Source organism: Epinephelus lanceolatus, chromosome 2 (genome assembly GCF_041903045.1).
Source record: "Epinephelus lanceolatus isolate andai-2023 chromosome 2, ASM4190304v1, whole genome shotgun sequence".
NCBI lineage: Eukaryota > Metazoa > Chordata > Actinopteri > Perciformes > Serranidae > Epinephelus > Epinephelus lanceolatus.
Window position 1 is genome coordinate 14,343,546 of NC_135735.1, and position 13,668 is coordinate 14,357,213.

General features: G+C 39.1%; 2 protein-coding genes across 3 annotated transcripts; one reads left to right on the plus strand and one right to left on the minus strand.

The window, feature by feature from the left end:
* Positions 1–73: 73 nt before the first annotated feature.
* Positions 74–4,577, minus strand: LOC117251109 (uncharacterized). The gene is made up of 4 exons (XM_033617101.2): positions 4,459–4,577; positions 2,594–2,771; positions 2,271–2,512; positions 74–1,980 (listed from the first exon to the last, which is right to left on the minus strand). Exons 1-4 carry the CDS (start codon positions 4,480–4,482, stop codon positions 1,684–1,686), a joined length of 741 nt encoding a protein of 246 aa, XP_033472992.2. The 5' UTR covers positions 4,483–4,577; the 3' UTR covers positions 74–1,683.
* A 6,284-nt stretch (positions 4,578–10,861) lies between these two features.
* mibp2 (muscle-specific beta 1 integrin binding protein 2) lies at positions 10,862–13,401 on the plus strand. 2 transcript variants are annotated; one of them, XM_033624101.2, is made up of 8 exons: positions 10,862–11,136; positions 11,750–11,840; positions 12,054–12,102; positions 12,306–12,495; positions 12,595–12,666; positions 12,769–12,875; positions 12,970–13,064; positions 13,147–13,401. In XM_033624101.2, exons 1-7 carry the CDS (start codon positions 11,111–11,113, stop codon positions 13,053–13,055), a joined length of 621 nt encoding a protein of 206 aa, XP_033479992.1. In that variant the 5' UTR covers positions 10,862–11,110; the 3' UTR covers positions 13,056–13,064; positions 13,147–13,401. The 2 variants fall into 2 exon arrangements, with proteins under 2 accessions (XP_033479992.1, XP_033480076.1); XM_033624185.2 differs by lacking the exon at positions 12,054–12,102 and having other exon boundaries at positions 10,887–11,136.
* Positions 13,402–13,668: the final 267 nt, after the last annotated feature.

The following is a 13,668-nucleotide window of genomic DNA, read 5'->3' on the forward strand; positions in this document are numbered from 1 at the left end:
TTTCCTGAACATTAAAACCTTTGCACAGAAGATTCATGTTTCTGTCTCTACTAACAGAAATTGAACACCCACATTTACACAACTTGCAGGAACTTTATTTGCATAACAGGAACAATTCATATTATAACATGACCAACGGCAGCTTGGTTTATTTTGTGCATTCGGATAAACTGGCCCGAGTATTATTAATACTCAGGACTTCTGCTATGCATCTGTCTGAGGTAGGTTTTGGTTATTCTTTATTAACCATACAGTACATATTTATGTCTTACAGTGTCAGTTACAGTGTCTTAAGTCTTAACAAAATGTGTTAACTATTCCCTTTTATACAAAACATTTTCATATGTAACTCTTCTGTTCATAACTACTTTAAAGCATAATAAGTGTTTTCATACAGATTAATGCTCCATAAAAAGAAAAAAGAAATAACAAATCACAGAAAGCACCTGTTGGCAGCAGAGTGGACTAAATATTCATCCAGTGTAAGTTGTTGTCCTTTAGTCCAGTCCAACCTTCACACTGTCACATTTAAAGGCATGCTATGCAGGATGTGTCGCTTACTGTTTGTAAACACATCATTCAACTTCCTCGGCTCAATGAGACGATAGGCTGTATGAATGTGACTGAGAGAGCAGCAGTGATCACGAATGAAGAAAGAGAAAGGGATAATGAGAACAAAGCAGTGAATCAGGGAAATAAAACATTTTCTGTTTCACGGCAGTTAAGATTCTAAAATACAAATTGACACACCATCACCTCTGCACAACCCTGCAGAAAGGTGCTGCATTGTGTGTGAATTCACCTGAAGCACATGCTTCATCCTGTCCACTTGGCCATCCCAGCTGTGTGTGCATCTAAACTTCACCCTTGATCAAACAGACAAACAGAGGTGCAGCTCGCATCCACAGAGCAGAGGAGATGAAGACAGCAGTGTCACCTGGCTGCTTCTCCTTTACAGAATTCCAAACCATGTCTGGGAGCTACACACCACTACCCAAACGCTGACACCCAGAAACTTCCCAAACAAACCAAAATAAGAAGAAAATAAGAATATACAGGCAGAGGGCAGCTTCTCTGCAGATACAGACACCGCCACACACTGCCAGTGGGTCAAAAGTGATGCTTGCGAGGGATTACTTTTGTGTGAGTCTATATATTGCTGTTTCTTGGGAAGTTCTACTGCATAGTTACTTTAAAGACACTTCTAACATGTATATAAAATCTATATGTATATCAAATAAACCAGAGGCCCCTGTCACAAAGGCGATTTGTGAACACTGCTTATGGGCAAGACATTTCAAAAATGATTGCTGTTAACAGACTCCAGGTGAATTTGCTAGTCCTCTTGAGGTTTTGCATGCCAAAGTATGGGTCATATGTGTGACTTTTTTTTTTTTTTAATAATAAAATATTCAGTCATGTTGCAAATCACCTCTTGCATGCTGCAAATTTGGTGAAACAGGTCCCAGAAGGCAACGGATTGTCTCAACTGAGTGAGTAGTCACCATGTTCCCTAAGATGTAGAGGGCTAGTACAAAGATATCATCAAAAATATTCCATGGTTTGTCCCCCCCTAAAAAAGGCATATTAAAGTAAAGATACCAAAACTCTGCTCCTTACAATTCTTTGAATAAAACATGTAATAAGCAGTAACAGTGTGAGTGTGAGTGTGTAAACCTTTTCCTACTCAAACTCAGCTTCAAAGAGGAGCCTCTCAATTTTCATCCTGACCTCTGACTTTTTCTGAGGAGACAACTTTTTAAACAGTTTCACAAGGCTCATGAAGTAGTACTCATCACAGTCCTGTGGTTTTTCAATGTTTGTCTGTACAGTTCGGTCACATTTAGAAGAGTCGACGATGGGAGTCGCTAACTTGCTGCTGCTGCTCGCTCCTTGGCTGTTTGGGTCATCTGAATCCAAGATGATGGCTATGTCTTCACTGTCGTTGTCGCTGCCATCGCTACTGTCATCATTGCTCTCCTGTTCAAAGATAATGCAGTTTGTGACTGATAACACTTCAAATATTGACTAAATGTGGTTACAGATATTTTCCTAGATTTCGTCCATCCACACTAACATTCAAAGATTATGTTTTATAGGCAAATAAGATACATAAGTAATGTAATTTTAGTAGCCACTGAATATGTTATATTGACATTTAAACACCACTGAATTGAAGCATTGAAACATTTTACTTTGAAACTTTTACCACAAGACAACACAAATCACTAAAGGTGTTAACAGTGCATTATACATGATAACAGCCTTACTATGACAAATGAAGGGATGTCATCCCGTCCAGAGGTCAGCGATGGGGCAATCATTCCTTCAGTTTCGACTCTTTGTGTCGTGGCCGTCTGTACTAGTTGAGGTAATTTTTCAGTTCTCCCCTTGCCGCAGGATGATAGATGACGAGTGAAATCACTTGTCCTTATCAGCGTGGCTGTGCAGTACAAACAGTGGTAATGTGGCTGGTTTCTGCACCCCAGTGCACATTTGTGGATTGTGTACTCTGAAATATGAATAACATATCTAATTATGAATGAACAGGCGATGAATCATTTTGCTGAAATAGAAAATAGAAAAACTTTACCTCCAACAGTAATGGCTCTCTTCAGATGCTTGGTCAGATGAATCCTAGCTCTGGAGGGTTTGGTGGGTTTGAAAAAGGATGGTAAACAAAACGGACAATGATATTTGGCAGGAAAGCAGCAATTGTTGCATCGTTGCAGAGCTGGCAGGGAGCATCCTTTCTGGATAGACACATGAACCTGGAACAGATAAGTAAGTCATTAGAAACAAAACCGCCTCAGAGGCATCCACTGTCCATTAACTACTTATGAGGAATGACGAATAAGAGTCATGTCTGCTTTTCTTAGGAGTGAAATACAGCACAGTTAAAATGCAAGTGATTTAAACTGGAAACTAGGAGTGTGCCATATCATCTAGTTCACGATAATATAAGTATATTTTTGATATGATATGAAAAACTCATATCGTGATACTCATGATAGTTAGACTTGTTGGCATATTGACGTCATACTGTTACCCACGGCAACAACCAGCATGGCTGAAAGTGAATGTATTACTGACTCTGCGGTGGTTTCAAAAAGAGGAGCAGCTTCAGTAGTGTGGAATAAACTGTGGAGTCCTGAGTGTTTCATGAACAGCCCCGGACTTCTCAGACTCTTTCAGCGAGTTACTGCTCAAAGCAGCTCCCCCGGCAACAACACAGCATCTCCCCCTCTCCTCTCTCATCGCGCACACATAGGAGTCGGTGTCTCAGGTGATTTTGTCATAAACCTTTGGTGATGTAAACCTACATGAAAAAAACTACATATGTGAAGGTGCAACAGTTTTTTAAATATAAAAGTAACGCACACCAAGAATTATATTGGGGTGCTGATTACTGGCAATAGACTTAATTGTAGAAAACAAGTGTTGCACACTCTGGCTCCATATGCATTTTCTTTTTTCTATTTTGATGACGTTTCAGCCTTTGGGCCTTCTTCAAGATCAACTAACATGACATAGCAGCATAACAGCCTGTCACAGGTTACAGCGTGATGATTAGAGGAGAAATGGCAGAGCATAAAGGTCCAGGTGGAAAAAACAACCAACTCAATCATGTAGGATTTTACTAAAAGAAAGAAACCACCTGTTGATTTATATATATATAGATCCCAGGGTACATATTTAGTATTTGGGAGCTGTTTAAATGTGTAATTTGAGGTGTTTTTTTTTTAACCTATTAATATTGTATACAGAATCTGAATATCACTCTGAGTTACTGTTGTTTAATTCTTACTAAATATTAGAAGACATTCTATTAGGCTGACATATAAAACTATATCAATTATTTTGTTGCAAGTGTATGTTCTTAAATTAATAATACTTTTTTTTTTTTTACTAATTTGTCATATAGTCAAGAATATCGTTATCGCAGAAATACACTGACATATCATGATATTAATTTGGGATGATGTAAATGTCTGCAAAAGAACAATATGAGCTAGCTACTATTTTAAACATTACTAATTAACACAGTCAGCGCAAACAAACTAATGCACGGATTTAATTTTTAAATGGCCATTTGTTAGCTCGGTTAGCCGTGCTAACTTTAAATGCTTAACGTTAGCCGTAAAAAGTATTTCACTTTGATACCTCTAAAGGGTAAAGTTATCTCTCCGGATCTCCAAAAATGACTTTTCAGTTTGGAGTAAAATTTCTGCTTTAACACAAAGTTAACAGATGTTATTATGATTAACGTTAGCACTAGTTAGTTTGCTACATACGAGATAAAGCTAGCTAGACAATTAGCTAACAGTAAGACTACTCTGAGGTAATTAGTCTACTACATGGCTGTAAAATTAAATAACACAGCGCTCACAAATTATGTGATTTAATATGATTGCAAATAGTTCATAACAGTTGTCGTTTATTCATGTTTTAGCTTACTTGAAGGTGTAGATCCTTGTTCATCTTTCGCGCAGAAAAGTTCAAAGCATCTACCAAGCTCTGTTGCTGTCTTCTTCTTCTTCTTCTTCTTCTTCTTCTTCCTTGTTGGCGGGTGCACAGTTAGCATACAGGCGCATTACCGCCGCCAACTGGACAGCTAGGGAAATAAACTGTTAATTGCTAAAACTTTCAATGGAAAAGCAGTTACGCCTCCAAATGTATGTTATATAATACCCTCACTACTCTCATTTATCTTGTGTTTTTCCTCTTTGTAACGTTAGTCCTAAATGTATGTTTGTATGATATTTACTGCACTTCTTGTTAAACGTTCTTGTTCTTTATTGTCATACACTCACGTGCTGCTCTTTGTTAATGCATGTGACAAAAAAAGACTTTGGTAATGCTTCTGTTCCTAATGCAGTGACTCAGAGAGGGAAGAGGTTTAAGAGACTTTCATTATTTAATTCCTGTGTTTTTTCCATGTGCAAAGCTGCTCTCTCCATCTTAAAAGACTCTGACAAAGGAAAAATACAGAACATAAACCAAAACTAAAGAATATCAAATAAAATATCTTGATACTGCGAACATCATTATGCCATTCAAATCCTGACACTTTTATAAATCTAAATGAAAATACACGTTATAATAGCCTACATACATCATTGTCATGCCAAACCAATATGTTGGCAAAGATAGCTACACACAATAAAAGCAATGTTAAAATGAAGTCTGAACATTTTTTACACACGCAATATTCTCTTCTTTTTCTTTCTCTTTTTATTATTCCATTACATGTCATTGCCATCAAGCATATGTTACTGAAAAGTTATAAATAAAGTTTTTTATCATGTTCTAATGAGATTTCAAGCTCAGGACAGAAAAAAGACATAAACAACATAGCATGAAGGCACATGAGTCCAACTGTCCTTGGATCTAAATGGAGACCTGGCCAAGAGGACGTACTGTACATGACCTTAACTTCTCAAAGTAAGGTTTCATCACAGCCAGCAGATGGCAGTCAGATGTTTGGATGCTTCAAGTCAACAATGAGAGTAGAACAAAATGTGCAGTAACTATTAAACTGTACTAACTCACTCTGTTATATCACAACACCCTTGAGTGACTTGAGGTTTTATGTCCTAATCAACAACTTGATTTGACACGATCCACCAACTGTATAACACAGCCAAATTGGACAGTATATGTCCTCAATTTTCACAAGTTTAGTGTGAGTAAGTTACAGTCATGCAGAAAGTTTTGCCATTATGGAAAGACAATCAGATTAAATGAGAAGAATGTAGGATGATGGAAATGTGACTGCCAAAAAATCTGAGCTGAAATGTGATGTTTAAACACTGAGGGGGGAAAAAGCAGAGGAGAACAGAGTGTACAGTCACTGCAGTATGTTCACAGACCCCGCAGTATCTCTCAGGTTTATGAGACATTCATATGTGGGACAGTGTAATATTTGCTCTGCAGCTGATTCAGCATCTCAGGTCTTCATGTCAGGAAAAACAGCGAGAAAATCTCCACTTATAAAACCAGTCACAGCTGAACGGTCACTGAATTTCAGTACGGGCAAGGGTAAGTTCATATGGGTAAGTTCATATGGGCTATTACGATAAGCAGATTACACAAAATGGCCATACAGACAGACTGAACAGCTGCATTAGCAGTGAGCAAGTGTCATGTGAAGTGTTGATGCAACATTGAGTCATAATACACATGAATAAGACTGTACAATGGAGCCACAACAACTGGAAAAGGAAGCAGATTCATCCTCCGACCTCCACACCCACGACTGAAAGTGTGTGACACAATATTTGTGTGAGTGGAAACACTAATAAGGTTTATTTAAGGCTTATTGAAGTCAATGCAACTTATCACGGGGGAAAAAAGTTACATGGAAAAAGAAAGGAGCAGACTGCGTCATTTTATAGCTACATATACACATGTTAAATGACACCACATCTCACAAGACGGCAACCAAATAAAAGCGTGTGATGAGATGTGATCATTTCACTGCCAAATATATTAAATAAAATGTTGACATTTAGTTAGTTTTAGAACATAAAGCTCATCTTATTACTGTTTTATACTTTTACATTCCACTATATTTCAGAAAGGATACTTTTTAGGTTGACAGCTAAAGCACTGAAACACTGCTTCCACAGTGATGCATGAGCACTAACAGAATATAATAACTATATAACATGAAAAAAAACTGACAGAAGCCATTTCTTTGCATTTGTTCTTTTACTTTTGATATGTTTACATACTTTGATAACATATACTTCCTGAAGTACATTCTGAATGCATAAGGTAAAGGAGTACTCCTTCCACCATGTGATACATCAAAAATTCCTTTTGTGATATTCAAGATGTTCAGTACGAACCATCAGACACTGCTAAGCTATAAATGTGCTAAACAACACTGTTTGGTTCAAACTTAAAGGACACCTCTAATATGATGCATGCTATAACTGAAATAGAGGGTAATAGAACTGCAAGCATGAATGGATTACTAAACAGGCAGATTACCGGGCACAGAGCAGAGGGCCCAAAGTGTCAGGGGTATTCATTCATTAATTGCTTATCCTATTCAAGGTCATGGGGTGCTGTTGTGAGCGAGAGGCAGGGTACACCCTAAACAAGTTGCCAGACAGTCACAGGGGTGACTGGACGGCTGTGGCTCGGGAGGTACAGCAGGTTGTCCACCAAGCAGAAGGTGGGCAATTTGATCTCCAGCTCCTCCAGTCCGCATGTTTAAGCACCTCAGGCAAGATACCAAACCCCAAATTGGTCCTGGTGTATGAATGTAGTGCTTTGTATGGTAGCCTTGGCCACCAGTGTATACATTTATGTTAATGGGTAAATGTGACAAGTAGTGTGAAAGTGCTTTGAGCGGTCAAACAACTAGGAAAGTGATATACAAGTGCAAGTCCATGCAAGTCTACTACATATAGAGACAGACAACCATTTACAAAGTATATTCACACTTATGAGCAATCTATAGTCATCAGTTAACCTGACCTGCATGTCTTTGGACTGTGGGAGGAAGCAGGAGTACCCCGGAGTAAACCCACGGGGAAAACATGCAAACTCCACATAGAAGGGTCCCACCTGTAAAATGTTGCTCAAACTAACACCGACCAGGAAAAAAGATGTCCAAGAACGATAAAAAAAGATGCAAATGAACTGCAAAGAGATACAATATAACTACAAAAAGGGGCAAAACAACTCCAAGGAGACACAAAACATCCAAAATCTGTGTGTCTGTGTAGGACAGGTGGTGGGGCCTTTTGCATATCTGGCCCAGTTGCCCCTTTCTCTCTCTTATAATCCGCCCATGGCTGCAAGTGTAAAGCCGACAGTGCATGCGTGGTAAATTAATGATCGCATCATGGGAGTGAACAAAAACGAGGTTTCACAGAAAAGAGCTTTATCACCAAAATGTAGTAATTGCATGGAAAACATGATCGGGCCTGAGGTGTCACACTTCCATTTCCAAGTATTTCTCAGTCACATGTAGAAGGTGACAGAACTGTCACTGTATCACATATAAGTCAAATGAGAAGGCGGAAAATGTCTATCTGGCCTCTGAACCAAGATGATATTAACCGTTTTATTTTGATTTAATTATTAATCTCAGCTTGGCCCCCCTCGAAACATTTACTGGATTCAGTCCATGAATATGGAAGTTTTTATATTGTTCTAAACTTGAATAAATCCAAGAAAATCTCCTCCAAATTGGCAGAATGAACGTCAAACTATGAATAGAAATCTTACAAACTGAATTCCACTTGACTTGGCGACTTCCTCTTCATAGCTGAGGTTCTCGAGGGTGCAAACCCCAACATAAGTAATATTTTGGTGCAACCTCAGGAAACTGTGTCATGGAGTTGGTTGGGAAGTTTCTAAACAAAACAGAGAGAGGTCAGCAGCAGGCTGGTGAAATAAACACCACAGCAATGTGAGTGAGTCAAGAGATGTTATCCTTTGTCTTTTGTCTCTCTGATTCAGACACTGGGCTTATGATCTGTTCTCTGTGACAGCACTGGGAGCCTTATCATTGTATGTTATGTGTGCATTGCATTGTGGTTAGGTGAGCAGCTGATAACACTGCTGAATGCAATGAGGCTAAAATGGAAAATGAATAAAGGGGGGGATGTACTGACAGGTCATCTGCACCATGCACACAATGCAAAGTTGACCTATAATTAACATGTGGCTGTTAAGGTCTCAGTGGTAAAAAGAGGCCCTGTCTTCCTATAGATTATATAACTGAAACACCACCAACAATGATCTGCATATATACTCCCGTTTTGGTTTTTGCAACTTCCTCTGTCTCACTGTCTCATATGTTTTCACAGAATGTTCCTTCTATGTGGACAGAGGGACAATATTCTGCATCGAGAGGATGGAGGTCTTGTCTATTGTAGTCTTTTCCTAGGTCATTTCTCAAAGGTGCAGTGCTGGGTAAAACTCAAGTAAAAGTGAAACCAACATAATTTAAAACACCAGAAATACTATATATTCAAAATACGTAAGGTTAAGATCTTTTGCCACAGTACTGAGTATGAAAATTGAGAGTAGCTTTGAGGAGTGGTCCCTGTTACCGCTTTAAATGATGTATGGTGGGTGATTTAACTACAGCAATGGGCTACATAATTTCTTATAAACCATTCAGCCATTTAAGAACAACATTTCTGTCTTAAATACAGTATTAAAGCTGTAATAAAAGTATAGTTTTGCAAAATGAAAATACTTTGGTTAATGCCCTGTGGCTCAAAATGGTAACTTATTGATTAAAGGGATGTATTTAGTTGGCCTAATTTTGTCTTGCTGAGATTATGTAAGTCTTAAAAATGATGGCATATCTTCCTTTAGGTGACATAAGCAGTGTCCTAGGGGGCCACCCAGAGGCTGTGGGGCACCAAAAGCCCCCATCCTGACCCCACCCCCCAAAAAAGTGCATTTAGGGAAAAAAAAAAAAAAAGAATATAGAGCATGCTGAGGTTTGGGGTGTGGTCGTCATGGCAACGCAGTTCACCTTAATGTTTTTATTAGTGAGTGATGATCACAGTCAGAACATGCAAGAGTATTGTTGGGTATGGTGAAGGAGGAAGAGGAGGAAAGGAAAAAGGAGGAAGAAGAAGAAGAAGAAGAAATTTGCCAATTAGCACTTTATTATTGGTTATTTATAATGTTTTTTTTTAGCTAAGTTGTTTATTTGTGTTGATTTCTTATTAGCCCGTTTTCACGTTTGTAATAAATCTAATATGGCGGCTTTTAATAATAATAAAAATGGGGGGTAGGGAGACATGGTAAGCTTGCATAGGGCACCAAATGAGTTAGGAAAACTCACATTAAATTAAATATGATGCCATTTGCTATAAAATGCAAACCCATCTCTGTCATGATTTTCATTTCTATTCTTTCCATTTCTTTTCTCCTCTTTACTGAGTAAAACAGTAGCAATCTATTACGAAGTTAAACACTTATTCTACATAAACTAAAAAAAATGAAAACTAACAAAAAACTATATTTGTATTCATCCTTGCAGCTAGTATATAACATATTCAAGCTGAGTACATCTGCAAGCCCAGCAAGCAGTCATGACTTTTAAAAATAAAAGCAGCAGTTTAAAGGACAAGAGAGAAACAAACAAGGGGAAAGTAGCAAAGAATCCTAAATTAGATTCCTGTGGCATTTTTATAAACAGTTGGCAGTGGTGTGTGTCTGCGTGTGTGTGTGTGTGTGTGTGTGTGTGTGTGTGTGTGTGTGTGTGTGGTTACTACCTTACGCCACTGGTGGTGGAAGAAGTATTCATCAGTACCACTGTAAAACAATTAATTACTTTTAAAAGATGTGCATTCAAGAGCTTAGTAAATTAAAAGTATATAACTAGTGAAATAGTTTATGTAGGCCTACCTCTTACCAGCTCATTTCTTTCTGTATAGATTGTATACTTATCTATTTTAGATATAGATATACTTATCTACCTATGTATTTCTGTCCTTGCACTGCTGCAACAGCCAAATTTCCCCCACTGGGGTTCAATAAAGGTGTATCTTATCTTAATGGTAAAGTGACAATAAAGTGACTGTTGATAATGCAATTGTAAACTGGCACGCGGGAAAAAACACACCCCCACTTTCTGTTCTGATAGAAAATGAAGGTTTTGGTAAAAAAAAAATAGAACTTAACTTGTGCGTCTTTTCTATTTTTTTGCATTAAAAATTAAGATTACATCATGGGTTATGGTTAGAAGGTGAAGGATGGGAGGAGGGAGGAGGCGGGAGGCGGGAGGGAGCTGCGGTAACAGCCGCTCCTGATTGGTTGCTGTAGATTTCTCGTGCAGCTCGAGGTGTTTAAATAGCCAATCACGTCGCCTGTGTTCAGTATGTGTAGCAGCTACAGCGAACATTCGGTCCTCTGTCGGTGGAAGACCGCGTCCGAGTGACACCATCGTCTCTGCTCTCTCACTCAACATAAGTGCCATGGAGGAATCGAGTAGTTGACGTTTCCTGTTGCAACCTTCTCTTTTTAAGCTTTCTTCCCGTCTGATCATCGTGATCCTGACACCGGTTAACTGACGTTTTGACTTCTCAGCGACTTTTCCCACCACGAGCTTTGACCAACCGACATCATGAAGTACATCATCGGCATCGGCGGGTGAGTTCCAACGGATGAATGAACGGCGGCTAAGCTATGCTAAGCTAAGCTAGCTAACCGATGCTGCTAGGCCTTGAAAGGCCGGTACACGTGGAGGAGAGGGTGGTCATAATGACACGCGACAAAACGTCGCTTCTTTTTCTTTGTCGTAGAGCTGTTCACTTACCAAATATATCTGTTTTCATTCATAGTTTGTGTAATAATTCAGTAGCTAAACAAAGCTAAAGCTAACGGTTACTGGCATGTGATAGAGACAAGTAAACCTGCAATGTGTTAGCTGACCCACCCTTTTTTTCACAATGAATTAACACATGCCTAAAATGCCACTAAACATGTAAAATTTGAGTTAACTTGAGACTATCATAGCAATGTCTGTTAACGGTAGTTTTGTTACAAAATGAAGTGAAAATGAATGGCATGTAAAGGGTAATTACATATATTTAATAATGCATTATCTGAAAACTGATAATGTATAACTGCTGTATTATTTGGGCATGTTAGACACTATATTCAATGTGACTGTCCAATCTTTAGGGTTGTCAGCTTTACAACTTTTCAAGTGGGTGTCCTTGTCCTCCATTCATTGCCCTTTTTATTGCTTTGTTCCATTCAGCGTAACCAACGGAGGGAAAACCACCCTCACCAACCGACTGATCAAGAACCTGCCCAACTGTTGTGTGGTTCACCAGGATGACTTCTTCAAGGTGAGCCACGTACACATATCTCTCATTGAATTTTGGATATAGTTAACCAAAGGGATTGCTCTGAGTAACACAAGTTGGTGGGGTGTTAACACTTTGCTGCCTGTGTTGCTAGATACAGTTTGACCTAGTGACTAAAAACACACTATCAGAGCCTTCCATATAGCAGAGTGTAGTGGAATGTACCTTGGTACATCTTATCAATGTATGTTTCAGCCCCAAGATCAGATTGAAGTTGGTGAAGATGGCTTTAAGCAGTACGATGGTAAGCCTGGGTTTTTAATGAAAGGATTTGAGTGCGTGTTTGTATGTGTGTGTTTGCTCCAGCTGTGGTGTTGCTTCATTTGTTACCTGCATGCAATATAGACAAACTTTATCCCAGATCGTGTGTTTCCTAACATGCTATTCTGCAATTTTCTATACGCTTCTCCTTTTCCTTCCATCCTCCCTCTTTGCTTTGCTCTCCAGTCATCACTGCCCTGGACATGGACGCCATGATGAGTACGATCTATGCATGGTTGGACAACCCAGTGAAGTTTGAGAAGTCTCATGGCGTCAATAACACCCTGGATACTGAGATCGTCCCAAAGTCTGAACACAAGGAGGAGGAGGAGACTCACATCCTTATTGTGGAGGGCTTTCTGCTTTACACCTACGGGTAAGCACATGTGTTCATTCTGTTTCTGTTGGTTGTTTCTCACTGTAAAAGAAATGGGAACCAGTAAACGTTGAAATTAATTGATCTCTTCCCTTGCAGACCTTTGATCGACGTGCTCAACCAACGCTACTTTATTTCCATCCCATACCAAGAATGCAAAAAGAGGAGGTGGTACGTACCTCAGTGTTCAGACACTGTTCTTAACCGGTTGTTACAGTCTAGTCTGCTGTTTTATTACCTTTTTTTTATAATTGGTGTTGTGTCTCTCTGCAGCTCTAGGAACTACACGGTGCCAGACCCCCCCGGCCTCTTTGACGGCCACGTCTGGCCCATGTATTTGAAACACAAGAACATCATGGAGGCTTCAGATGTTGACGTCTGTAAGTGTGTTTTTACGGGTTGTTTTGTATCATCACTTTTTCATATTTTGAAGTTTAACATCTCATTAATTTAACTGTATGTTTGCTATTACAGTGCAGCTAGATGGAACCAAGTCAAAGGAACAGCTGTTCAACTTTGTCTACGGTGACATCCTGAATAAAATCCAGAAGTCTCTCTAACAAACAAAGGTACACAAATCATCCAGCTGTCCTGTCACAAAAATCCTTGTGTCCAAGTGTGAGTTTCTGATTGTGTTTTTCTGTGTTCCAGGTCATACGATCGGCTAAAAGGAGCATGTACTCAGCCTGCAAGCAGAACACCGCCTTGCCTTAAGTTTCTACCTGGCAGCTCATTCAGCTGACTGCTATGATTTTTTTGTAAATGTTTAACTGATGGCATCAAAATGCTGGCATGTTTTTATATCTACCATATTTATTGCTTTGTTACAGCCCACACTCCAGAGAGAGTTGATGGATATGTTCAGAGGATAGTTGCACTTATGTCAATAAATGATCCTCCTGTCAACTCTGTGCTCTTCTGATTATTTTTAAAAGGATCAGCTCTTCCACTGAAGGTTCAACAAAGTTGAAACCCTACAAAATATAACTAAGATATTGTGAAGTGTTCACGTGTGTGAAGCCCACATTTGTGAATTGAAGTTTATAAATATAGTTCCCCTTTTCAGCACTTGCAGCCCTGGGTGGCTGCTAAGTTAAGCACTGTGAGCAGACTGCGTTCACTTATCTTGTTCCCAGGCAGCAGTTGGTGCGAGTGATAAGTGGAGTCACAAGG